Source organism: Telopea speciosissima, chromosome 1 (assembly GCF_018873765.1).
Source record: "Telopea speciosissima isolate NSW1024214 ecotype Mountain lineage chromosome 1, Tspe_v1, whole genome shotgun sequence".
Classification (NCBI taxonomy): domain Eukaryota; kingdom Viridiplantae; phylum Streptophyta; class Magnoliopsida; order Proteales; family Proteaceae; genus Telopea; species Telopea speciosissima.
The window spans coordinates 26,969,051-26,995,949 of record NC_057916.1 but is presented as its reverse complement, the minus strand read 5'-3'; the positions used below and the strand labels follow the sequence as shown (position 1 = coordinate 26,995,949).

The 26,899-nt window shown below is 39.5% G+C and overlaps 1 protein-coding gene across 1 annotated transcript; it reads right to left on the bottom strand.

Annotated features, from left to right (window-relative positions):
- Nucleotides 1–4,984: 4,984 nt before the first annotated feature.
- LOC122640159 (pectin acetylesterase 5-like) lies at nucleotides 4,985–25,957 on the bottom strand. Its single transcript, XM_043833341.1, has 13 exons — nucleotides 25,797–25,957; nucleotides 25,390–25,628; nucleotides 25,134–25,216; nucleotides 24,686–24,815; nucleotides 10,638–10,717; nucleotides 10,403–10,492; nucleotides 8,763–8,887; nucleotides 7,712–7,772; nucleotides 7,430–7,483; nucleotides 6,859–6,936; nucleotides 6,630–6,735; nucleotides 6,000–6,145; nucleotides 4,985–5,113 (listed from the first exon to the last, which is right to left on the bottom strand). Exons 2-13 carry the CDS (start codon nucleotides 25,613–25,615, stop codon nucleotides 4,985–4,987), a joined length of 1,308 nt encoding a protein of 435 aa, XP_043689276.1. The 5' UTR covers nucleotides 25,616–25,628; nucleotides 25,797–25,957.
- Between the last annotated feature and the right edge of the window lie 942 nt (nucleotides 25,958–26,899).

Here is a 26,899-nt window from a genome sequence, read left to right as displayed (position 1 = left end):
TGGTATGTTTTGAAAGCAGGAAGCAAGGAACACTTGGCTGTTGGTGCTGTTATTTGACATAAATTGGGAGAATAGGAAGTGAGCTAATATGGTCTTAAGACCATAGCAGGGTGGATCAGTCTAATCGGCCGATCCAGGAAGGGTTTTATGGGTTCAGGCTTATTCCGACCAATTCCTGACCAATTCTGGGCGAATACCATTGCTGATTCTGCTTACTTGAACCATGGCCCATAGTTGGTGAACCCAGTTGGGACCAGCTTAGCATTTGGACTCAAGTAACTAAACCTACCTGTGAAATAACATTATCAGGTCAATATTCATATTTTGGTTATCTCCATCAATACTCAGAAATTGGACCTTAAATGCAAATAAAGTACACAAAAGTAATGTTCCAAGAATAGAATCAGACTTGTATTCTATTTTCAAGTGCCACTCAATTCAATTCCTATATTCCATATTATCTTTCTCCCTCCAACTGCTTCATATTCCTAAAGTAAATTGAAATTGAAATGGAAAAGCAATATACAATTTGATCTTGAAGAGAAAGGAAAATCTCTCAGCCACCTTCCTTTTTTCATGGCTAGTAAATTAAATACTGAATCGTTGATGCAGTAGGAGTCAAAGATAGGGATTGTTTACCCAACACTTCTCCTCCTTTTCTCAGTCATGATTTGGATAAACATATCAAAACCATTGTTTGAAAACTAGAGATTTCTGAATCAAATGAGTCAACCCAGTGATATTCCAACCTGGGTGGTTCCAAACTATAACCAATCTGGTTTTAGTAATTCTGTAGGAAGCTATTGAAAAGTGGTATTTGCTAAGTATTGGAATTAACTCCGTAGGTTCTTTAGCTGATGACAAGGAAGCATTGACTTAGATATGCATGAATATGTCCATGATATCTAAGTCTCTTCGTCCTTGTTAATCACTTGATTGATATTTTGGTTTCCATATGAATCTCGTGACTTTGAAGTGGAGACAAAGTTCAGGTGATTAAAAAAAAAGGTGAACACAACCAAACATTAAAATAAATAAGGGAGAAATATTCCAGCATGTTCTCATTTAAAAGTATACCAAAACGTGTGGGAGAGGATTCTCTAAGCAAGCAGCATAGAGGAGCACACCAATTAAATGCAATGGCATGGTTTTGTACATAGGAGGCAATGAGGTCATTTTATGTGTGTGTGTAAGAGAGGGAAAAACATCCTCTACAGTGCACCCAAAAATAAAATAGCATGTGAGAAAGGTTGCCGCCATGTTGCGTAGTGCCTGGACAATTGTGGTGCGGCCTTGCGAACTCGACATGTGGATGCGGAGACATCCAACAATGCAAGCTCGATTGCACTTCTTTGTTTTTTCCTTCGAGCTTGGCACTATTGGATGTCGCAGTGTCCACGTGTCAAGTTCGCAAGGCTGCACCATAGTGCACCGCCAGATCGGTGCACTGCTGAGGATTTTTATCAGAGAGAGAGAGAGAGAGAGAGGCCAAGAGGGTGCTAGGACTGTATCGTACCCTCCCTTGACGACTTATAAAACCTTTTTCCTTTGATTATATATCAAAGATGCCAGGCTTTGTGGCCCCATAAAGGGTTGGGGATTGTTGCCAAGATGAGTGGCTCCTCCACTAGTGCGGGGCCAATGAGAGCACACGTCGGGGCATCAATAGGAGAAGGATTTTCATATTTAACAGGGCAGGGCAATCATTTCAACCCCTTTTGTGTCTGGTTGCAGGCGCTACACAACATGGCGGCAACCTTTCCCCCATTAATAGATTTTACAGTCTATAATATTTATGCAAGAAAAAGGAGTTTGTCCAGGAGCGTGGCCCCTTTGCCTAGACATAGGATGGGGGAAATGATCACCATGCCCCCCATGAAAGGTGGAGATCCCGTCCTTCTTGATGCTTCCAATTGCACTCCCATTGACCATTGGCTGGTGCAGGGTCATGCTCCCAGACAAAGAATATGTTCCCTATTTATGCCCATAAGCATCAAAATTGAAAAGGTTAGGAGAGAACCGTGGGGTCTACTTATATACAAATTTTCAACCTTACATGAATTAAATGTAACAATTATTGGAAAACATGGAATGTTATTTTTCGGTGAAAGCATGCGAAGACTCATTCCCAATAAGGAAATAGATAAACAAAGAAAAAAAAATGTTAATGGACCCTAGGGTCAACCATCTAGAGGACCCCAAATTGGATTGGTTCTTATGAAATAATAAGAGTTCCTTAAGAACAGGCAAAGAAGTAGGGGATAACATGAGTACCAAACCAATTTTATTTTGGGGGGATCCACTAGATAGTTGACCCATGGGTGACATTGCCCAATAAACATATATAATAATGTGTGAGACTTGTTCTTGTTGGCTTATATTCGGGTCTGCAACTTATATATTAATCCTTAAACATTGAAAGAAAGAACTTTGAAATTCATAAAAAGATTATGTGAATCTGGTCTGGTAATTGAACTGTCCTTATCAAGGCTTGAGTCTCCTAAATTGCTATCTATTTGGGTGTGATAGGCTGGTCACCTGAAATCCATTTACACAGTTCCTTAATGAGGTATTCAGTGATCTAGAGATACATAATAACTAGTGAGAATTTCAATTCAATTTTCACACTTACATTTGGATGCATCAGTGAGACTGGCATAAAAAAAATTGACGAATGTAAAACACAAGGCACTTACATTACACACATGATTCTAGGTATTGGTATCATATTGTATCGGCGTCTCAATATCGTCGGAGCTCGATACTGACACGATATTGTCGAAGAAGAGATTCTCTCTTCTCCCATGGAGAGGGAAAAACTACTTTTAAAAAAAATCAGATTCAAATTGGATTCTGATTAGGTGCGGGAGACATTTATGAATTTTCCTACCTAAGTTGTTTTAAGTGATTAGACCAATTGCTGCACAACTAGGATGTAAATGGATACATTTATGAATTTTCCTACCTAAGTTGTTTTTTAGTAAAGTGATTGATGAAAAGAGAATCATGATCAAGAGAATGGATGAGAAATTGAGACCAATTGCTGCCACAAGCCCACCTAACGAGATCCGTCGGCGACACACAAGAATTGAATATGAATATCCAAAGGTAGGTGGGAGTGGGACCGTGTGTTGCCAACTTAACAAAATGTCCTAACTAATACCTACTCTACTTGGCAATTCACCTGGCCATAAAATTTGGCTTACAAGTAGAACCTATTATTCTCTATCTACCCATAAAATTTGAACCCAATCCAAATTTTTGGCATAAAGAAAAAGAGAAGTTAAAAATATACGGCTAAGAGAACGCTAACAGGTCGTGTAGCCCCCTCACCAATGTAGTAGTCAATGAAAAATGCACACAGAAGCATTAATTTGGATGCAATTTTTTGATTTCATTGGGGGCTAAACAATTGTTTCGTGCACAAAGGCATTGGTTTATGTACACGCGCAGGCACCACTACGCGATCGATTAACATTCATTTTTTCAAAATATAATTAAAAAAAAAAAAGGAAAGAGAACACCATATGGTCGCATGCGACGCATGGCCCTTATGCCCAACACAAGGTCGCCCTCAAGGATTTCATCTTTCCATGGGGGCATGGCGGTTATTTTGCACGACCCTATGTCTAGGCACAAGGACCACGCGCTGCATGCGACCAGGTGGCATTCTTTCTCCCTTAAAAAGAATAAAAACCAAAATTATAAATCATCCAAAATATAAAAGTAAAAAATGAATACAAGCTAGACATATGATTTAATTTTTGTACATAATCTGACATGTGATTAATTCATAAGAGATCTATAAGGTTATAAACTCTCACATCATTAACCATGTGAGTAGAACAGTTGAATCATGTTTTTAAGCATGCAGCCCATCCATGCTGCCATATTTTTGCCAAAAAACCAATTAAAAAACGAAAAAGGAGAACTGATGAAACGTGTCATTTTGTGGCAATAGTCGATAACGAGGGTCACTACTCAAAACTGAAAGACCTGGGGAGTGGGGACATTTTCAGGCAGGTTTTAAAACTATGCATTCATTGCAGCAAGCCAACATCTTCAATGCTCTTATAACTGTCTTTATTATGTATGCCCTACTTTCATTCTTAACCTATAGTTACCTTCCCTTCCCTTCCCTTCCCAAGACATCTGAAAAAATAAAATTTTCTTTGAGCAAGGGTTTTCCACGCCACTGAAAGGAATTTCCCACACCACACCAATGGAGGCGTAGAAACAGTTTCATCAATAGAGAGCAGGGGATACTTTTCCCTTTCTTTTTAGGGAGTGTTCACTGAGCTCGCTGGGAACTTAGAGGAGTGTTCACTGAGCTGGCAGATTGGGAGGGCTAGACATGGTTTGTCAATAGAGGTGGAGAGGAGAGAATGTTTGGAGGAGAAAGAGGGAGTGCTGGCGTAGCCTACGACACCAACTCAGAGATACTTTCCTTTCTCCAGTCAACTTCCACTATAAGGTATGTGCTATTAATCAATCATTTATTTAGTACATACCAATGCCCCTATAAGGTGTTGGCTTACAATACAAACTGGATGACTTAGTTCTCAGAAGCTTGAAATACATTCTTGAGCCAGAAATGATGTAGAAAAAAGAAAAAAAAAAAAACAAAGAAGGCCAGAATAGCAGCAACATTTGATTTTCCTTCGGTGAAAACAGGCTTGCCTCAACTGTAAAGATTTTCCGGTATTTCTTTTATACAAAGGAAACTATCAAAAAGACAGAGAACTGGGACCATATCATAGACCTGCTTTAATCTAACAAGCTTCAGAAACTAGCAAGGTACAATAAAGTAAAAAAATCAGTTAAAATGAAGATGAACCTTAGACATACAAAATGGAAAACAAAATGCACAACAACTAAAAAACAAGAACATGGAATCAAACTATGAAGTGACAGCCGCACGATAAGAAAGAGCTTACAACCGAAGAGTTTTTTTTTTTTTGAAATCCTGGTAGACCTCTCAATCTTAAGTTCTTTGGCCCATTGGTCCAACCAAAATCATATTGAAACAAGTGGGATTGCATGGATATGCACAATCAATTTCTGTGACTACTCTCCGGTTGAAGTACCAATCACCAACAGACTCCGCAATTGTCTGTAATCATAACAGAAACACAGAGGAAGTTAGCTTCCCAGATTATGTAGACGTTTTGGATTAGAATTTATATGTTAATCTTTCAATGGGCACTATAAGAAACTCATGAGACATGCAAGAGAAGACATTACCAAATCAATCGTGTTCAAATACAAGAATACAACACATCATTCTGTGGTAGTCACCAGCATTCTGATGTCATAATTAAAAAATGAAATTGCCCATATATTAAAAAAAAGAAAAAGAAATGAAATGAATCCATTCATATTAAATTAATTTAAAATTTCATAGAATAGAATCCAGTTTCTAAACCTTATGTGAAGTACTATATTAAACCATCCGAAAGATTCCAACATGGATACCACTACCATAGTTCCAAGCTAACATAAGTATCTACTTTCTATGAAACACACTAGTGGAAGATCCAAAGCATCCAACGGCAGAAGGTGAAGTAGAACATAATGTTCCAATACCAAAAATTAAAATAAAAAAGCTACCAAGCATCAGAGGGAGTGACAAATTGGTACAATTGACCTCAGTGAGAATCAGAACATGTAGATAGAAGAAAACTTCGTTGGAACACCACTTCCATAATATGAGTGATCATTTCAAGGAGGAAGTTGAGGCAGACGAAAGAGGTAAAAGCACATACCACATGATGCATTGCAGAACAAATGCACACATTTAGTTAATGCAGGCACACAGTACTGTAAAAAGAAGTAAAAGGAAACCAATCTATGGGCCTTTAAGTTGCAATTTGAGGAATGGATTTCCAAGCAAGTAAGAGCTTTATGGTCAGTAATCTCTGAAACTAGTCAAACTTAAATCTACAAGTATCTACGTCTTCAACTGAAGTTAAACCTGTGAGAAGACTTGTGTTCATTACCTTATTATTGATTCTTGGAGAGCCAGGTGAATGCCATGTGCTAGTCATCCATGTCTGGCAGTGAACAAAGCAAGAATTTATAAACATTCCCCCATTCTTCTTTTGCCGAAATTCTTCCAGTGCCTTCAGCAGTGAACTCCGGAATTCTGTTCATGATAATTCCATTAGTAGATCAGGCACTAATATGGAAGTTTATAACTATAGGATAAATTCGTACTCTGAGCACAGTAGCCACAGTGATATTCTACTCTCTTCAATGGAGGTCATGGAGGGGCTTTCAGGGATAAGGAACTCCCTTCAATGGTCTTTTTTAGGAGATCACCTTGGTCAAAAGTCAAAGAAATCAGATAACTCTTAACAATATCATGTCATGTATCACATCTTCACTTATTAAATAGTCAGACATAGTGATCTAAGAAAAATTCCTTAGGATTGGATGGTCATGATCATTTTGATCGAGTTCATGTCAAACAATAAGGTCATCAAGGTAGTACCTCAAGTTTTCAATAATTAGTCCTTGTGTCTGCACTTGTTCCTTAAGTACCATATATCATTTATTAATGCCATGTGGCAACTTTTCTTGGACAGTTAGAAAATAGACATGTCAATGTTCATAAGCTGGTTTATTACCTTGTAGTACTTTAATCTGCCTGCGGTTACAATTGTATATGTTTAGCCTACATTTTAGCCATTCATGATGAGGATCTGACACACCTGGGACCAAAATGTTTTGTATCTGGGAAAAAAATAAATTGAATGGTTATATAAACTAATACCAAAATGGGACAAGAAACGTTGATGTTGGAGAATTGCAGTTCTCAGAATGAAGAAATGAAACTTGATACATACTAGTATATACCTGCCATATGTCATAAGCTGGGTGGACCAGGAAAACCGGGGTCTTTGTGTTCTTAATAATTTCTTGTGGAAAGAAACACTGATATCACGATTCAAAGCACACGATATCAAACCATTAGCCAGAGAACAAAAACAGAAAGATAATCCCAGATCTGATTTGCAGTCATGGTTCAAGGACTCGGTCAAAACTCAAAAACCACTGGTTTTGACCGAGATATCTCGGTTTCCAAAGAAACCGAAACGACACTTGGTACAAGTCAGGTTTCGACTGGTTTCGACCATATTTCAAACATTTCGGTAGTTTCAACCAGTTTCAACCATATTTCGAAGATTTCGGTAGTTTCAACCAGTTTCAACCAATTTTGACCAGCCTAGTTTCGACTAGTTTCAACCAGTTTTGACAACACATGACATGTCGAGTTTTGCCCAGAAAATACCTGGTTTCGACCTGGTTTAGGTTAAAACCTGGGAAATAACGATTTTCTGGCTGGTTGAAACTGGCCTAAGCTCCGAGATTTAGAACATTGTTTGCAGTGTCATTAGGCAGACAGTGGATTGAAATCAAGACCTGCCTGAGATGGTTCCATCCTGGAGATGCAATCTTTGTTCAAACTTTGCACTACACCCTGCGAAAATGATAATAAAGAAAATGACATCAACAGCTACCTTTGGAAAAATTAAAGAGTTTAACATTCATAAAGTATACACTGACTCCAAAAATTTAGCAAGCACATCTCCAAGGGGAATTTATACATGGGTACAGGTGGAGCTTCTAGTTTGAAGTTTGAATGCATAAGCATGTACAGATACATGCAGGGATACATAGATATGAATCTGAAGATCAGAAGCATGACCTGGAGGTCGACAACGTTACGGTAGAAAGATTGAATAGCGGAGTTCCCAGAAATATCTTTCCTGAAGTGGAGAAAATGCATAATGATCAGATAAGAATAAAAAAATACAACATATTTACGAATGATATAAGAAAAACACACAATTACTACTTAGGCCATAACAGGTATATATTAATGGCTTGGTCCACTGGTGTTAAACTATCAAACCACCATTCAGAAATTAGGCTGGTCAAAGAACTTAGAAAGATTACGGATTAGTTAAGACCAGTCCAAATTAGCAGTTCAAGAATATTCATTGAGAGAATGCACCTTGATATAATAAGCTTTCAGGAAATAAGTTTCATCATTAATACTAAAGTCCTTTTTTCTTTGTGGGGAGGGGGCTTCATATGGTAAATTTAGTTTGGGTAAAAGAACTCTGTCCGGGAGTGCTGGCGGAGTGTGGCCTATGCCAGCACTCCCATGAGTCTATCTCTCTCCTCCCCATATGAAAAGACACCTCTGCCCCCTTGTTTTGAGGAGGAGAGAGATAGACACATGGGAGTGCTGGCGTAGGCCACACTCCCGGACAGAAAACTACCTCCCATTTAGTTTTTATCAGTTTAAAAGAACTGCTGCTTTATAATTTAGAAATTTGCAGGGGGGGATCTAGAATCCAAATAAAATAAAAAGTTTGAGTAAGATTGGGAGTTTTATGAATGTCTTATTCTGATTAATTGGAGTTTTCCGTTTTATCAGGAGTGTTAGTTGGGGAGCAACTTCATTCTTGTGACACAGGACATGTACAATGGCCTGATGCAATGACAATTTGCACATATCTCATATCCTTAGGATCAGTACCCACAATTCAGTAGATCCTATCTCAGAAATTAGATGCGTAAAATTCAACATGATCTGATTTTTATCGACCATATGATCCACAGTCTAGTTTTTATCCTTTACTGAACATTTTCAAGACCATCTTATGGATAATGTGAAAATAAATATGGCACTAAAAGATATTTACAAAAGCTTCTGCAAAGAGGAAATACGACATATATAATAGACATACACATCAAGGAAGAAGCCTGCATCTGCAACACACTTGACTATAGCATCCTTCGGCAAAAGTTCACGGAAATCATCACAGTGTATAAGAGTTGCCAACCCACCAGAAGAGCATCCTGAAAGAACCGCCTGTGAAGAAATAAAATATATTAGCAAAAATTTTTCATTCCCAATTGTTATTGTAATTTTCAGAAAAGTTTCAAGAATAGAAAGAGAACCCTTATTTTCTTTCGACTATGGTTTCTTTATTAAAGGGACAAAGCCCTTTGCAAGATAATCTTAAGGTAAACAGGAGGTTGAGAGGAATTGGCTAGCAGCTTATAGAATCCTAGCTATGTCACGTGACAATTACCATGTTACAAGGTTTCGACGAAATTTTATGAAACCCACCGAAATATTTCGGTTTTGCAGGCTGTCGAAACGAAACAGCATGCGATACTGAAGGATTGCAATGTTTCGACCGAAATTTCGGTCTATTGTTTCGGTTCACCGATATTTCAGTTGAAACTATTCAAAGCCTTTAGTATAAATTCCATACTTCGAGCGAAATGGGTCGACCTATTTCACTCACTTCATCTGGTTCTGGCACTGAAGGTTGAAGACCCCAATGTTTGTGCTTTCTTGGCCAAATCATTGCTGTACTTGGGCAGAAGAGGAATGCAGTGGGAACAATGATTTGTTGTGTTGTTGGAAGATTTGAGCAAGATTCAAAGTTGGAGGTATATCACTTTTTCCAAAAACTAATTTTTGCAAAAAAAAAAAACTTGGTGGTTGGCATCAAGGTTCCAGATTTCAGTTTAGAGAATGTATACAGCATACACTACCAACCTAGGGTCCGAAGTCAAACTACCATTTTGGATGTAATTTTTTAAAATCTAAGGGTTCCACAATGTTTTGTTTAGCGGGCCTAAAATAGGGTTTCCTAGAGGTTTCAGGACCTAATTTGGCCAGTTGGCCCTTGAAACCAACCATTGAAACTTGCAAAAAAAAAAAATGTACAGGTTTCAACCGAAACCTGAAACCTTGACCAGGCTCAAAACCGAAACCTGGAACCTTGAAAATTACAAAACAGGTTTTGAGTGGGACAATGTTTCAATCTTTCATGACATCCTATGTACATATAACTTCATTAAACATGATGGGGAAATGTCAATTTTATCTCACCCAACAGACAAAAATAGTCTTTTGATGACCCATCTTGGTATTCCTACTCTACAATTAAAAGAGTACCGCATTGGGATTTTAGCGGCTCAAAGTTTTGTATACTGGATATGAGCAGAACCACTCAACCACTAGAACCCCTTATTGCAGTTTATGCACATAGTTTTATTTGATTCAGTACGATAGCAAAGGGCATAGCAGGGTACCTAGAGTAAACAGTGGGTTGAAAATAAAAACAATGAATTGGAATAAGAAATGATAGAAAAAGAAAAAACAAGCTTTTGACTCCAAGGTCATTTCCACAATGTGCATCTAAGTCGAAGAATAAGCAGCCAAAGTCCAGGTGTAAATCACTAATTCTCTATAGAGATGTCCTTAAAGTTGCTTTAACCTATAAAATAGTAATCTTTGGTTCCTTTACAATACAGAAAAGAACTTGGGAAACTGGGGAAGAGAATACATAATTGCAATTATGAAAGAGACCTGGCTAACATGAGCTAATCCTATTGAAAGGAGTTCACCCATTATTTCTTTCCAGATGAGCTGACCTCTAAAGAAAAGTTCTGTTCCATTCTGCACCACAAGAAAGCATAAAAATATAATTAACCAAAAGTTATTTTCATTTAATGAGTAGATATCAAGGAACAGAAGAATTTCTATAACAGTAATCACATAAATTAAAGTGAAGATCACCAAAAAAAAAGCCACTCGAAGTTACCTTAAATTCACTTTCTGGATTTCCAGAGAAAGAAGCACCGTCACAATATCGTATTTTGACTTTGTTCCAGTTGAAGAATTCTGAAGGTCACAATCAATGCTAAATCTATGAAATCCTTATGCATTACACATGAACAAATGAGCATTGCATACACCTAACTGAATCTTGACAATACTAGGTCCATTGTCATGAAATCAGATATCAAAGGGAAAAGATGTGACTTACGAAATCAAGAAACACAGACACCTAATTAGCCTTCCAAAATTATATAAGATTAAAATAAAGTAAGTTAAAGGAAAAAAGGAGAAGAGGGTGGTGGGAGTTCAAGAGACAAAAAAAAATTTAGAGGTATGGTCTAAGCCATAGATTCTAGCAGCAGAATCGTATCAGTTTTCTCAGTTTAGCTACGTCCAGCTTAGTTTGGTCACCTGCTCGCTGTTGTAAATATTTAATATTTCTTCAGAGGTTTCTTCAACTAATAAAACCAGCTCATCTGATCACAGTATTGATAAGAAAAATCAGCAAGTCAACTTCATCATTAATCAAAGGTTATGTAGCTGCTAGCAGTCAAATATGAAATACCAAACAGAGTTTTGTAGTTCTGGTGAAACAAATAAAGATAAGGACGAAGATTATAGACTTGAAATACAACTCAACTTGACTCAACCTTCATCCTAACTAATTGGGGTCAGCTAATTAGATCATTTTTCTTCAATCAACTCTATTCAAAGTCATACTTGTTACTAGTCCTAAGCTATGCATGTCTTTCCAAACCATTTCTCCTAGAGTCACTGTAGGCCTTCCCCTAGCTCTTTTAGCTCCTTCAGTCTGAATCAAATTACCGTTCTGTACTAGAGCATTTACAGGCCTCCATTGCACATGTCCATGCCACTTCAAACCACTTTCTCAACTCTTATCTTGTATCAAAGCTACTCCTAAATCAGCAATACATTTTATCTTTTCTAGTTTTACCACTCATCCTTCTCAACATCCTCATTTTAGCTACATTAAGTTTGTTTATATGTTGTTCCTTCACTGCCCAACATTCAGTTCCGTACATCATAATTTTTCGTATTCCTTTGAGTTTTGAAGGAATACCTCATTACACTAAGTTTATTTTTATGTTGTTCCTTCACTGCCCAACTTTCAGCTCCATACATCATTACTAGATATATTCCTTTGAGTTTTAAGGAATACATTGATCGCACAACACTCTGGATGGATCCCTCCACTTTATTTGATGCACTTACTAGTAGATGTAGGGATTTGGGATTTGGTAATTTTGCAATTTTATTTTATTAAGGAAGTAGATATACGTAGGAGAATTGATTGTTATTTAGTTTCCCAGTTTGGTTTGATTACTATATTCAGCTAATGTAGGAGAGAACGAGTCTTGCTTATTTATATTGAATATAATCCAACGACAGACAGTTTTAAGGTTTACCTCTCATGGTGGTGAGTTGTGGCATTATTTTCTCTCTCTCAGGCTCAACCTTGGCTCCTCAGGTACAATCTCCTTTCCTTGAACCTCTTTTTCGTTTCCATTCTTCCTTTCCTTTCATCTTCCTGTTATTTCCTGTTGCTACCTTTTGTTTCTTGCTACATCCCAACCGATAGGTTTGAGAAAATAGTGATCGATCTCACTCACGTTTAATCCATTTGAACTGAAACTTTGGGCAAAGGATCTTCTGCCCTAGCCCCTAGGTGACCTAATACCCCAGGATTTCGTCTCCAACAACCTCTCCTGTTATGAGAGGTTCAGACCTGAAACTCCTCATCCTTAGTCCTTGACCAAGTTTTAAAACTAGATTTCTTAGCCTGTCAGCTTGAACTTCATCATCCCACCACCAAGTTTCCATAGATGAATGTCCCTTTCCTTTAGATTTGCCTAGAGCTTCTTTAACTACATTCTTAACACAAATAGCCATCTTGTTCCACATCATATTAGTGTTTTAATCTAAGTCCAACCTTCTCTGTGTCACTTAAAGTGTTCCTTAATGTAATCTGATTGTAATTGGGAATTCACTACCTTGACCACCCTCCCCACAGTTCTTACACTAGTCACCGCATCATTATAGATATCTGCAACTATGTCCACATATTTACTTGAAACACTTTCTTCCCTAATATTTGCCAAATATTAACTCTCTAAGGATTCTATCATAAGATTTTTGTAAGTCAATAAAGCCCACATGGAGATCCTTCTTACATTCTCAATATCTTTCCATTAGTCTCCTAAGCAAATAGATACCTTCTATAGGTGATCTTTCTGGCACAAAACCAAATTGGTTATCCGTAATATTAGTTTCTTGTCTCAGGCAGGTTTCAATTACTCTCTCCCATAATCTGTAATATTGGTTACCTAGTTTCTTGTATAAAACCTACTAATTCTTCTTTATCATACTAAGCTCACACCAAAGGCTATATCTGGTTGGGTGTGAGATAAGTATATCAAACGATCAACTAACCTCTGATAACTGCCCTTGTCAACCGGATCTCCTTCCTTACTCTTCAGATGTGTGTTTGGCTCTAGAGGTGTATCTGCAGGTTTGCAACCTAGCACTCTTGTTTCACTTAGCAAATCAAGTGTATATTTCCACTGGGACAGAGAAATGCCACGAGCTGAATGGGCAACTTCAATTTCCAAGAAATATCTAAGTCTCCCTAGATCCTTCACCTCAAATTCAGTTCCTAAGTACTTTTTCAACCTTTTCACTTCTGCACTGTCACTCCCAATAATCACTATGTCATCGACGTAAACTATTAACACAGTGATATGCTGCCCCACCTTCTTCATAAATAGGGTGTGGTCAGTGTTACTTTGCTTGTAGCCATTCGCTACCATTGCTTTGTGAAATCTCCCAAACCAAGTTCTTGGTGACTGCTTCAAGCCATACAGTGTTTTCTTCAGATGACAAACTTTCCCTTCGGTCTTTGAAGTAGCAAACCCAGGTGGCATTTCCATGTAAACTTCCTCTTCTAAATCTCCAAGGAGGAAGACATTCTTTACATCCATTTGTTGAAGTTCCTGTTGGTTGAACCGTGGGTCAGAGAGAGGGAATAAAATAATGGAATGGCTTGTTGTATTGATAGAAAGGCCCCTCTATTTATAATAGAGGGGAAGTTACAAAAAGTCTAAGCTAGGCGATGTGGGACTAAAACCCACATAGCCGACATAAGCTAACTACACTTAATAACATAAAAATACCCCAAAAGGACCAGAATACCCCCACGGTATTCTGGAATACATATATTCTAACACTCCCCCTCAAGCTGGATTATACTAATATTAAAGAAAGAAAATCCAGCTTGGACTAAATGAAAAAAGAATTTCATAACAATGCTAACACTTCCCCTCAAGTTGGCGCATACAAGGTACTAATGCCCAACTTAAATAAAATGGGAAAAGATAAGTTGTAGCAGAATCCAGCTTCAAGATGAACGCAGCTCCCAAATAAACCTTCAAGAACTTATAAAATTAGATCTTCAAAACTTGGGCCGACTTGATCAATAAACTTTCACCAATCTTCAGCAGCTATCCAGTGATGAATCTCGGACTGATAATCTTGAAGATATTGACTAGGGTAGCGAGCAGATGTATCAGGCAGCAGTAAAGAGCAAGCAGCGGAAAAACAACCCAACTGTAGAACCTCATATAGGCAGGCAATAACCAAACATCTTCATAATTTTAAGACCAACCTCCCCCTTGCGGCAAACTCAACCCAATAACAAAGTAGATACCCATTGGCAATGGTGAAATCTCTGACCTTCTATGTTTTGCACCATGTGTTCCCTGCAAGTTCTGCTATCTGCAATGGCTGCAGGTATACTGTATATAATCTCCCCCTCACGTGTAATACACGTGGACATAACAGGGATGATGTAAGATATAGGGCAAAACATAATATTCCAGAATTTTTCAAGAGCTGCCAAGGGTAATGGAAAAAAGAAGAAACGGCAATGAAGAGAATACCATTAACTTCCAAGGTGGTGATGGGTTATGCCAAAGGTATGGTTCGGGAGGTAGTGAAGAAAAAAATAGTGGGATAATGAAATACGGAGTAAGTAATGCAACATATAATCTCCAACCATCTTCAAACGATCAAACAAATACTTTTGATGGAAACTCCTGTAGGGGAGAAACTCCTAACTCCAATATTCAAATCTGACAAGTATACAGATCTGATTTGAAGTAAGGAAAGGCTCCAGTCTTTAAGGCTTGATCAATCTTCAAACAAGGAGGAACAAGTGTGCAAAAACCCCAATGTATAAACTCCCACATGCTTAAAAGAACAAACGAAGATATCTGGACACCAATGGATTGTAGAAGCTTCAACAAAAATTGGATCAGATCTGAATTAGTAACAATGCTAGGATTCAAGCTCCAAGGTGAGCCAGATATGAACTAGAAAAGCTTCACATAACTGAATAGGTTCGTAGTTGCAACCAAGAACTGTGGAACACACTGTTGTAGTCCCAAATAAACTGATCTCCAGGATAGCAAATTCGACTCTTCAAGAATGAAAGAAATTCGATCTCCAATAGTAGGAAACTCAGTCACAATAATAGGGCAGCAAGATACCACATAAAGGCAGCAGTAACATATCAACCAGCCATGCTTACAGAAGCCAAACAATAATACCAGCCATGTAGGTAGTAAAGCTCAAACTAACCAGCAAATGTAAGATAAATAACCAGACAGATCCATAGGTAGTTGAAGCAGCCAGCCATATAGGAACAAGTAAGAAAAATAGGTTGATAATTGGAGAAACCGAGCCATAAGAATGAACCTGAATTTTTCCAAAAAAAACTGATGAATGATGCTGAAATAGGGGCTGAATACTCCTCTGATTTTTATAAAACTCTCTTCAAAAAATCAGCAATAGTAGACTGCCCTAACCCTTAGATCGATTATAGTCAGGGTTTTGTAACAAACCCTAAAAGGGAAGATCGATTGTAGGGAAGGGGGCTTCAACAAAGTGATGATGACTTGTCAAAGGTGATGTGTTCTGGTAATAGATGCTGACCACCACTGCTGGAATGGATCTCCAGTTCGAATAACCAATCTCCTTGGTAATTGAGACTTGATCTTCACGTGGGAGAAACACCAAAAAATTACAGAAAAATAGGGCAGCAGCTATCATATGCAATAGACCTTCGTCAAGTCAGGAATAGTTGAAGTAGAATGTCCTTCTTGATGGTAGAAACACCTCCCAAAAAACTCCAATAGCAGCAATTAACCCTAACCCTAAAATCGATATTTGTAAAAAAACCCTGACAAGAAGGATCGATTAGGGTTAGGGGTCTTCAAACACTTGGAAAGAGGCTGAAACTGAGGTCGAGTGTTCCTTGTAGGTGGAGTAAGCATCCCTCCAAAAGGCAGCAAGAACTGAAACCTGTAACCCTAATGTCGATTTGAGTCAGGGTTTTAACAGGTAACCAAAAATAGCAGGTTGAGAAGGTTTTGCTATAGGTACAAATCCAGCCATTAGATAGTGGCCAAACTGGGGTCGATTAAGGCTGGTAGTAGTAGAAAATTATCCCCGAAAAATTAAATACATCTGACAAGGGAAGCCCCAAAATCGATTGGAGTCAGGGTTTTGAAAAAAAACCTGACAAGGTGAGATCGATTTGGGGATTGTGGCTGGAAAACTTAATAAAAGATGGAGAGAAAGAAAAAAGGGAAGTTAGGTTTTGGAATAGGGCAGAATAGGGCTGGAAAAGGCTGCATAGGGTGCTCCAAAATTGGAGGATCAGTTTTCATTAGGTAATAGAGATCTGATCTCCAAAGAAAGGGGGAACTCCAAATCGCAGATGTGGCTCCAGCAGGGTTCGAGCAAATTTTTTAATAAAAAGATAGAAAGGAAAGGGGGGGCAGCAACTAAGTCATCGATATTCTTAGTTTACCTCATTAGTGCTGCCCCTTTATAGGCTGAGAAGAAGAAGAACAGGAGAAGGAGAAAACCGAGAAAGGGAGAAGAAGAGAGAGATCGATGGAGGAGAAGTAGGGAGAAATAGGGTTTTTTCTTCTCTCTAACCTAGATCAGACCAGCTCTGATACCATGTTGGTTGAACCGTGGGTCAAAGAGAGGGAATAAAATAATGGAATGGCTTGTTGTATTGATAGAAAGGCCCCTCTATTTATAATAGAGGGGAAGTTACAAATAGTCTAAGCTAGGTGATGTGGGACTAAAACCCACATAGCCGACATAAGCTAACTACACTTAATAACATAAAAATACCCCAAAAGGACCAGAATACCGTGGGGGTATTCTGGAGTACATATATTCTAACAGTTCCCAACCTTGGTTAACCACACAGGAGATTATCACTCTGACTGTGTTCATCTTCGTAACTAGGGCAAACGTCTCCTGATAATCAATGTCATGGGTTTGGGTAAACCCTTTTGCAACTAATCTGGCCTTGTACCTTTCAACAGACCGATCTGCCTTCTGTTTAACAGCAAAGACCCATTTGTAGCCTACCGGTTTCTTTCCAAGTGGGAGAGATGTCAATTCCTAGGTTTTGTTCTTTGCCAGAGCACACATTTCCTCATTCATTGCTTCTTTCCACTTTTGTTCGGCAATTGCCTCTTGCCAAGAGTTAGGAATAGAAATACAAGATAGAGAAGAGACAAATGCACGAAAGGAAGGGGATAAAGATTCATATGACACAAAATTGGAGATGGGGTGTTGAGTGCAACTTCTTTTAGGTTTCCGGATAGCAATAGATAAATCAAGGCTAGGATCATTAACAGACTTTCCAGGAGTAGAACTTGGAGCAGGTTCAGTGGTGGTAGTCTTTTTGTGCCATGTTCCTCGGGAGAAAGTCTCCTTAAAGCTGCCATATTTTCTGGGCTACCCCTGAACTAAAGGCTGCTCAAATTTTCTACCCAAAAAAAAGTCTGCCCAAATTCTCCTTGGATTAGTGGTTGTTCTTGTTCTTGTCCAATGATCCCTTCTTGGAGTTCTATTTCTGTAGATGATTCTTCAACTGTGGGAACATCAACTTCCAAAGGTTCAATAAGAAGAGACACCTCTTCACTCCTAGGCTCCCCCTGAAAAGGTGTAGTGGGTGAAAAATATGCCTCAGACTCTCGGAAAACAACATCCATAGTGACCAACATCCTTCGTGTAGGGGGTGATAGCATTTGTAACCTTTTTGAGTAGTAGAATATCCCAAGAAAACACATCGTAATCCCTTATGATCAAATTTACCAATAGGATGGTGGTTTCGGGCAAAGACAACACACCCAAACACCTTTGGAGGGACAAAAAAAGAGGAGGTTCCCAGAAGTACTTCAAGAGGGCAGCGAGCATCCAAAACCCGTGTAGGAAGCCTATTAATGAGATAGGCGGCTGCAAGCACAGCATCCCCCCAAAAGCATGGAGGGACATTCATGGTAAACATGATGGAGCGAACTCCAATAAGTGGCGGTTCTTCCCCTCTGCAACACCATTTTGAGCTGGGGTGTCAACACAAGAGGTTTGATGTATAATGCCATGAGAGTCCAAGTAACTGCGAAAACGGCTGTCCATGTACTCCTTCCCATTGTCTATACGAAAAATCTTCACATGGGCATCAAATTGAGTCTCAACCATCTTGTGAAATGGTTGAATACATGTAAACACATCACTTTTTTTATTCATCAAATAAACCCAGGTGATCCTACTAAAGCAATCTATAAAAGTAACAAACCACCGGTATCTAGAAGTCAACTTACAACGGGCAGGGCCCCATACATCCAAGTGAATCAAACCAAAAGGGATTAAACTTCTATTGTCTGAAATAGGATAAATTGCTCTAGTTTGTTTTGCAAAGGTGCAAGCATCACAACTAAAATTATTGGGATTACAACATTTAACCAAACTAGGAAATAAAATAGAAAGCACGCCAAGTGACGGGTGGCCAAGACGACAATGCCACTTATTAAGTTCAGCAAGAGCAGAATCCGAAACACCAGAAGTAGGGGCCTGAGAAACCAAAACAGATTTGTCAAGAGAGGAGTCTTTAAGCACATAAAGACCACCAACCACTTTACCACTACCAATCAAACGACCCGTGTCCAAGTCCTGAAACAAACAATGAGTAGGAAAAAATATTACTTTGCAGTACAAGTCCTTGGTGATACTACTAATAGACAAGAGATTAGTAGAAAATTTGGGAACATGTAAAACGGAGGAAATACGCATGGAAAGTAAACACTGGACAGTTCCCTTCCCAGAGATGGGGGAAAGAGAACCATCAACAACATGGACTGTTGTATTATCTGGTAAAGAAGAGTAATTCAAAAAAATGGAGAAAGAACCTCTCATGTGATCCGTTGCTCCAGAGTCAATTACCTAAGAGTTGGAAATGATGAGGAGCAACTACCACTAAAAGAAATACTTGAACCAGAATTTTTGGGTAAGGAAATGGCAAAGGCAGCCGTAGATGTGGAAGAAGAACCAAGAGTATCCAGCCTGGTCATCAAAGTGCGCAGATGTTGCATCTCATCCTAGGAAAGAAGGCCGAACTGATCAACAGATTGATCATCAGAGGATGCCTGGTTAGCCCATACTGTGGTAGAACGATTTGGGCCACGCCCACGGGTGTCTACAGGACGACCATGAAGCTTCCAGTAGCAATCCTTTGTATGTTGTTCCTTGCCACAGTAATCACATTTGACCGGAGGACAATCATTGCTCACACGATCACTTCCAGTATTACGAGAAATGTTACCACGGGGCTGCGAACCAGACAGAAGAGCAGAAAGCTCCTATGTAACAGGGTGAACCATGGCTGCCCGGCGACTGTCTTTAACAGCAATAATGGCATAAGCTTGTTCCAGAGTAGGAAGAGGATCACGAGTGAGCACTATTGCCTGGATTTTATCAAATTCAATGTTCAGCCCGACAAGAAAATCAAAGACACGTAGGTCCTCTTCCCAAAACACAATAGTGTTCACCTCACAAGTAGCGGTAAAAGTCCCATAGAAATCCAATTGTTGCCACATGGTACACAACTTGGAATAATACTGGGAAAGAGACAACTCCAATTGCTTGGTGGAAAGAATTTTTGGACGGAGTTCATAACAGGAGGCAGCATTGCCCACTCGAGAGTAGGTATCTTTGGCTGTTTTCCAGATCCTCGCAGCCATGTCAAGAAGGAAATAACACCCGGCGATCTCTTGATACATAGAGTTAATGAGGTATGACATTACAAAAAAGTTGGAAGTCTCCCACTTGTCTTGTGCAAAACCAGCATTAGAAGGCAACCGCTCCCGTGATATAGCCAGAGAGACCACTGATAGCTAAGAGGCAGGAGCGCAACCACATCAGGTAATTGCTTCCATTTAATTTAATGGAGCTGGTAGGGAACGGAAGAAACTCACGCTGAGACGTTCCTTCGGGTCCAGAGGATGCGGTTGTAATATCGGAATCTCCTGGCATGGCTGCTGAGCAGAAAACTTGCAATAAAAAAACCACCGAGTAGAAAGAAAAATTCAGAAAGAGTAATGTTAAATGCATAACAGGCAGGAACAACCCATGGTGGGAGTCAACTCACCACCAAGGGTGAGAAACAAAGGGCGGTAGCAGCAGGTGATGGGGAAACCCTCCCGCGAGAAGAGAGAACCTCGGGAGGGCCTCGGGAAATCAGGAAAGGGGGGGCGGAAGGTTGGAGGGGTGGCCGAGAGGTGTGGAAGGCGGAAGGGAGGTGTAGCGGTGGTGGAGGATTGGCGGAAAGGAGGTGGAAGGTGGGCGGAGGTGTGACGGTGGTGGTAGGGCTAAGTCACCATCGCGAGAGAGAGAAGGGGAGAGGAGAACCGAAAACTTATTTCTTCCAGGATTCCCGGATGGATTCCCGCTCTGATACCATGTGGAATTCCTTGAAATACTGGCTTATGAAAAATGTGTTCACAGCCTCATTATTTATAATATATGAAGGAACATTCCAGAATTGATACAAAGACAATAATACCCCTATGGACAATATTACCCTTGAATCCCATTACAACACATTTGAAGCACCTTCCATATCTACTGCCCCTTCACTACAGGTATATCAGCACCACAGAAGATAGTGCCTCCATCATCATGTTCGGTTCCCTTCTCAGCCCAACATACAGTGTGATCCTGGTACTGACATTCCTGCTAACTTACTAGTTGCTCTACCGAAAGGTACCTGTTCCTACACTAAAAAATCCATGACTACCTATCCCATAGAAAATCATGTGTCTATTTATCGCCTTCCATCTCCATATCATCATCTTGCTTTTTCTTTGTCTACTAACTCAATTCCAAACTTTGTCTCATCCTGGTTAGAAAGTGGCTATGGAGATGGATGTTTTACTATCCCGCCAGACATGGACTCTAGTAGATCTACCTCCAAAGATTTTGTGCAGCGTCACTGGGTGTATACTATCGAGTACAATACAGATGACCTGTTGAGCTCGATTGGTAGTAAAGGGGTGTATACTTAGACATATGGAGTGGATTATTTTGAGACTTTTCTCTGTGGCTTGTTTAAATTCTGTTCATGTACTAATATCTTTGGCTGTGAATTTAGACTAGCCTCTGTATCAGATGGACATAAAAATGCACTCTTGTATGGTGATAGGAAGTTTATATGGAGCAACCACCCGAGTATGTTGCTCAGGGGGAGAATTCTGATAGTCTACAAACTTCAGAAGGCAATATATGGATTGAAATACTCACCTAGAGCCTAGTTTGACAAGTTCAGCTCTATTATTACTCGTTGTTTCTCACAATGCTACTTTGACCACTCTGTGTTTGTACGGCACCAGGGCTCTAAGGTGGTTGTACTGGTTGTCTATGTCGATGATCTTATTATGTCTAGAGACGATGCCTCTAGAATTGCAGAGGTAAAAGTTATCGTCATCAACATTTTCAGATGAAAGATCTGTGTGCTCTCAAGTAGTTCCTTGGCATTGATGTTGATGCAGATTAGTCACCTAAAGGACTAATTTATTGGAAATAAGCTTTGAGTTGGGTTATGTATATGTTGGGCCTTTGATCCCATGGGTTTTCTTTGTAATGGGCCACTTTAATGTGCCTAAAATATGGGTATAAAGTAGGAAAACGGGATTTACTTCATCAGTTTAACTAGAGTTCTGTTTTGAGTCTGTTTCCTTTATTATTTCACTTCCTAGTAAATTTAGGTTGTCTTTTTAGTTAAGAATTGGGTTAGGCCTTTCCTTTTTAGTATTTGAGTCTGTTTTTTGAATCTTCTATGTAAGTTTGTAAGGAGGCACAGCCTTGGACACGAATTTGAATTAATGAGATTGAGGGGGGGGGGAAAACATAGCTTTGTGCTTTGCTCTGTGAGAGACTATGGTGAGATGCCATTGATGAGAGACCAAGGTACGGTAAAAGGCCGCGGGTGAGAGACTACCCTATCTTCTTCTTCCCTTCTTTGATTTCTTGTTCTTTTATTTATTGTTCCAAGGTTTCTTACAAATCTAAGAACCGATCGAAGTATTTACTGTTGCTGGACCTGAAGTTTACGATCCTTTTGTGGACTAGTTATCACTTGTGACTGATCTACATTAGAAGTTCTACGAAGCAAGAAAGGAATTAGTCTCTCATAGAGGAAGTATGTGTTAGACCTGTTAACTGAGACTGGTATGTTCACTTCCCAGCCCATTGACACTCCTATGGACCCACATAAAAAGCTTGGGGCAAGTGACGATGACGAGTTCAAAGATTTGCATCAGTATAGCAGGCTTGCAGGAAAGCTAATCTAGTTAACTGTTACCAGACCAGACATTTCCTTTGTTGTTGGTGTAATTAGCCAATTCATGCAGTCACCAAAGCAGGTTCATTTGGAGTCAGCTTGTCATATTTTAAAGCAACTGAAGGGGGCTCTAGGAAAGGGGCTCATTTATCATCTTCATCATACTATTGATCCAATAGGTTTTCTGATGTTAATGCAAACTCGACCTCGAATCAGGGAAAAACCAGTCGGAGATTGATTGCTGCAGGATCAATAAAATAAGGGATAACAAAATTGAATAACTTAATTTTTTTTAAGGGCTGATGTTCTCTGTGCCGCAGCGCAAGCTGCTCCCAGACACATGGGGTGGGTATTTCTGCCATTCAAGGGGGAAAAGGTGGTCATTTCACCCACCCACCCTACGTGTCTGGGCGCATCCTGCGTCCCTAGCACAGAGAACATTTGGCCTTTTTTTAATTTCTCTTTTCTGTTTATATATGAAAGAAGAACATAAACGGGTATGGAAAAAGAAGAAGAAGAAGAAGAGGATATGGAAAGGGGGATAGGGAAGTCTCTCAGTCCAGGGTCTCTCACCCACGGCCTCTCACCGTTGCTGAATCCCACAGCCACTGCCTCTCACTGTCTCACAGCTTCAAGCCATAGCTCTCTATTTTCTTCAATCTCCAACCGTTGGAAGCCTTTAAGGGCATTACATTATATAGACTCAAGGGTTGAACCCAAAATAGAAAGTGTTTGCAACCAAGTAGCTTACAACCAAAATAGAAACTTCCTATAAATCTAGCTGCCATACATCAAAATAGAAACTTCTAAAAACAAAAATAGTGACAAACTGAAATTAGAAACTACCAAAGATTCTATTGCAATGAAATAAAATATACGTTCTAAAACTGAAAATAGAAACTAAACTATGGCAGCATTAGGATAGAATCTTTCTCCACTTGATGGGCCCATGAGATCTTCTAAAAAGCATCCCCACACAAGCCAAATATGGATTGTGACACTGTTCACGTGAACAGTGTTTTGGTCCTTTTTTTCATATTTCGATCTACATTAGATGTTGACTGGGCTGGTACTGATGGTGATCGTAAATCGACCACAAGATATTATACATTTGTTGGCGGAAATCTAGTCACTTGACGAAGCAATCGTCGAAAGGGGGGGGGGGGGGGGGGGGGGGAAGGGGGGGGGGGGGGGGGGGGGGGGGGGGGAGGGGGGGGGAAGGGAAGAAAAAAAAAGGGGGGGTTATCGACCACAAGATATTATACATTTGTTGGCGGAAATCTAGTCACTTGACGAAGCAATAAGCATAATTATGGCTAGGAGCAGATCGAGCTATGGCTCATACTCGCAACCGAGTTGATGTGGTTGAGGTCTTTACATCAAGAGTTGGGTTTTCCAGTTACTAAACCCATGAAGATGTTTTGCGATATCCAAGCAGCTATCTACATTGCTAGCAACCCGGTGTTTCAGGAGCGAACCGAACACATTGAAGTTGATTGTTATTTTGTGAGAGTTGTTGTCATAAAGAAACTTATTGCTACTCCATTCGTTTCCTCTGCTGATTAGCTTGGTGACTTGTTTACCAAGCCTCCTTTTGGTCCTATGTTCTGGAAAGACTATTCCAAGCAGGGCATGGGTGGCTTGTATGCACCAGCTTGAGGGGGAGTGTTAAAACGTGGGATATTGGTTGTGTTATTGTATACCATGATAGGGGGAGTCCCTCTATCATGGATTATTGTTGATATGTCCCAGAGGCAGTGTTTAGGTTGCTTAGGTGTTGCTTTCTTATCTCTTTAGTTGTTCCTTATTAGTTTAGAATACTTTGTCTCTAGATTAGGTTGCTGATTTATTTTCCTAGTCTGATTAGGAAACTGTGTAATCTGAAACTTATATAATAATATGGAGAGGAGACTACAACCATCAGTTGTTAGACTCTCTAGCAGCCTTCTCTCTCTCTTCTTCAATCTCTTTTTCTTTCATTACTGATTTTATACTCTGACATTGTCACAGAAGTAATCACTCTGTCGAACATTTCGAGTAATACTTATCAGAAAGGAAAAAAATCAACTGGTATGATTCTTGATAATGTCCAATGCAAAAGTGAGTTAACAAATTTCGGACACAACCCATACGTGTCCTATAAAGTACTATCATCTGTAGAGTGAATTAGGTGATACACAACATCTCAAGTTCAAAACATGTAGCTCAGAAACTAGGAATACAGAGGCAACTCAGAAAGGAATATATTGTTATGAAAACTCCACAACCTAAGCCATGTGTAGTATCTGAGGAACACATACACATACACATACCAGGATTCTGTGAAGGATCATTGCTTAAAATGCCCGAAAATGGAACTTGGCGATTCATGTACTTTGAGGATCCTAATGCCGTCCTTTTACGCATTGAGCATGATGCCACTGTATCACACCAACCTCCACCCTACAAGCATTAAAAAAAAAAAACCATTGATTTTTGTTATGGTTACTAGAAAACGAACTATAATTAATAAAACTACAAAAAACACAAAGAAACAATTCCATCATCCTTCCTAAATAAATAAATAATTGGTGGAGACTTAAACCATGTCTTCCTTTGTTAAGATCCTAACTGGAATTCTAAAGCAATTGAAGCCAATATAATCACTAAAAAGCAATGTGCAGAGTTGCAGACCAAGCTACAACATCCAAATTTTTTATCATCACCATGAGGGAATACAGTTGACAATCGCAAAACTTGTTAATAAGCAAAGGGAGATACCTCTAAATGAAGAAGCCAATTATTAGCACCAGAGCCAAAACCCTTTAGGAAATGGTATCCAGGTGGGCTCCCATCTAAACAAACTGCAACAAAGATCATACTAAAAATAAATATCGAACTCAAAATGTTTAGTTGCTAATGATGGAGTTAATATCAATCACCCAGATGGAAATGCTTCATGCCTCAATGAAAGAAAGATAAACCAATTTATAGCTCAAAAAACTCAGTGAATTAGAAAATCTCTCTTCTTCATTACCCGCTCCTTTCTCCATGGCATTATTACTTAACAATGTCAAATCGACAAGAGGTGGATCGGGATTGAAATATTGGTTTACACTCGACTCGGTCTCTTGAGTCCAAGTTTCTAATGTGACTATGATAGCCAGCATGAGAAGTGTGAATCCTGTAGCCGCGATGGCCCAGTCCTTTCTTCCCCATTTTTGCCTCAACCAAGTCAACCCACGAAGCCGAGGGTTCGCCATTGAAGTGCAGAACCTATGCAATTACCGATTCGATCAGAGGCATTGGGTCGAAATAAAAAGAACCCGGAATTGTCAGATGATATTTGCAGAAAAGAAACAAAAATGGTAGAAATCCTAAGAATAATTGGGGTCTAAAGGATAGAAAAAAAAAACCCAGGTACCAGGTGGAAGATTAACGTACGAGGACGAAAGGCGACCCAACAATATGGTATTACCTTGTATAATTCTCCCTCCGTCTGCTATCAAATTATAAAATGCGTGTAAACTCTGCAGTAGAAGGTCTTTCTCGTAAGCAAGTAGAAGTAGTAATTGGTGTGCAGAAAATTGAGCCACAAGAAGCAGAAAAAAGGGTAGTTGTTGACGTTGAGAAAACTGAAGTTATTAAATTCAGAATCTGATGTGGATGGGGTCCAGCTGAAACGGAATCGGGTTATCAGTTTGGAATCAATCAGAATCGAGCCAATAATATCTGCCAGAGCCCTAGATTTTGTACATTAATCGAGAGATTGTAATAGATTCGAATCGGCATCGATCTTGGCCGATTCCGAATTACATCACGTTGCACTTTTAGGGAATTAGAGAGGATTTTAATTCAGATCATTGTGATGGAAACTTATCGTCTCCGCCCCTCCATTTCCTCCATTACATCTAATAGGGGGAGTGGACCTCACCTGAGCAGGGGGTAGGGTGGTCATTTCTACCTCCTATGAGATGTAATGGGGGAAATGGAGGGACAGATAAATGGAGACGATAAAGATCCCATTGTGATGGTTGGATATGACCACCTTACCCACTGCCCGAAAACACTGCCCAAGGTGGAGTCCACTCCCCCCTATTAGAGGAATTGGAAGAATTGGATGTGATAATTATTTTGTTAAAAATCAATATCAAAACAAGTAAGGAGATTACTTTAAATTTCAGTTGAAAATTCAATCAAATATCCTAGATGTTCATCCATGCACCCGTATAATTATCAGTAGTCAGTCGTAGTCCTTAATTTTTTGAAGGTCGGTGTTCTTCATGAGAGAGCATGGCCCTTGCGCACGTGTGCCAATGATACTGCACAAATTGGCATCATAGAGGTAGGGCAATCATTTTGCTCCCCTTTGTGTCTAGGCATGAGTGGTACACTCCCCCACTGATAACTTTCTTTCATTTTTTTTTTGTACTTAATTTTATCATTTCGCCAACTCCAATTAAAATGAAACTTTCACATGTGAATTGGGAATAAGGGTCCACAAAGTTAAAGTCCCGTCGGCCGAAAAATACCACTCCAATCAATCA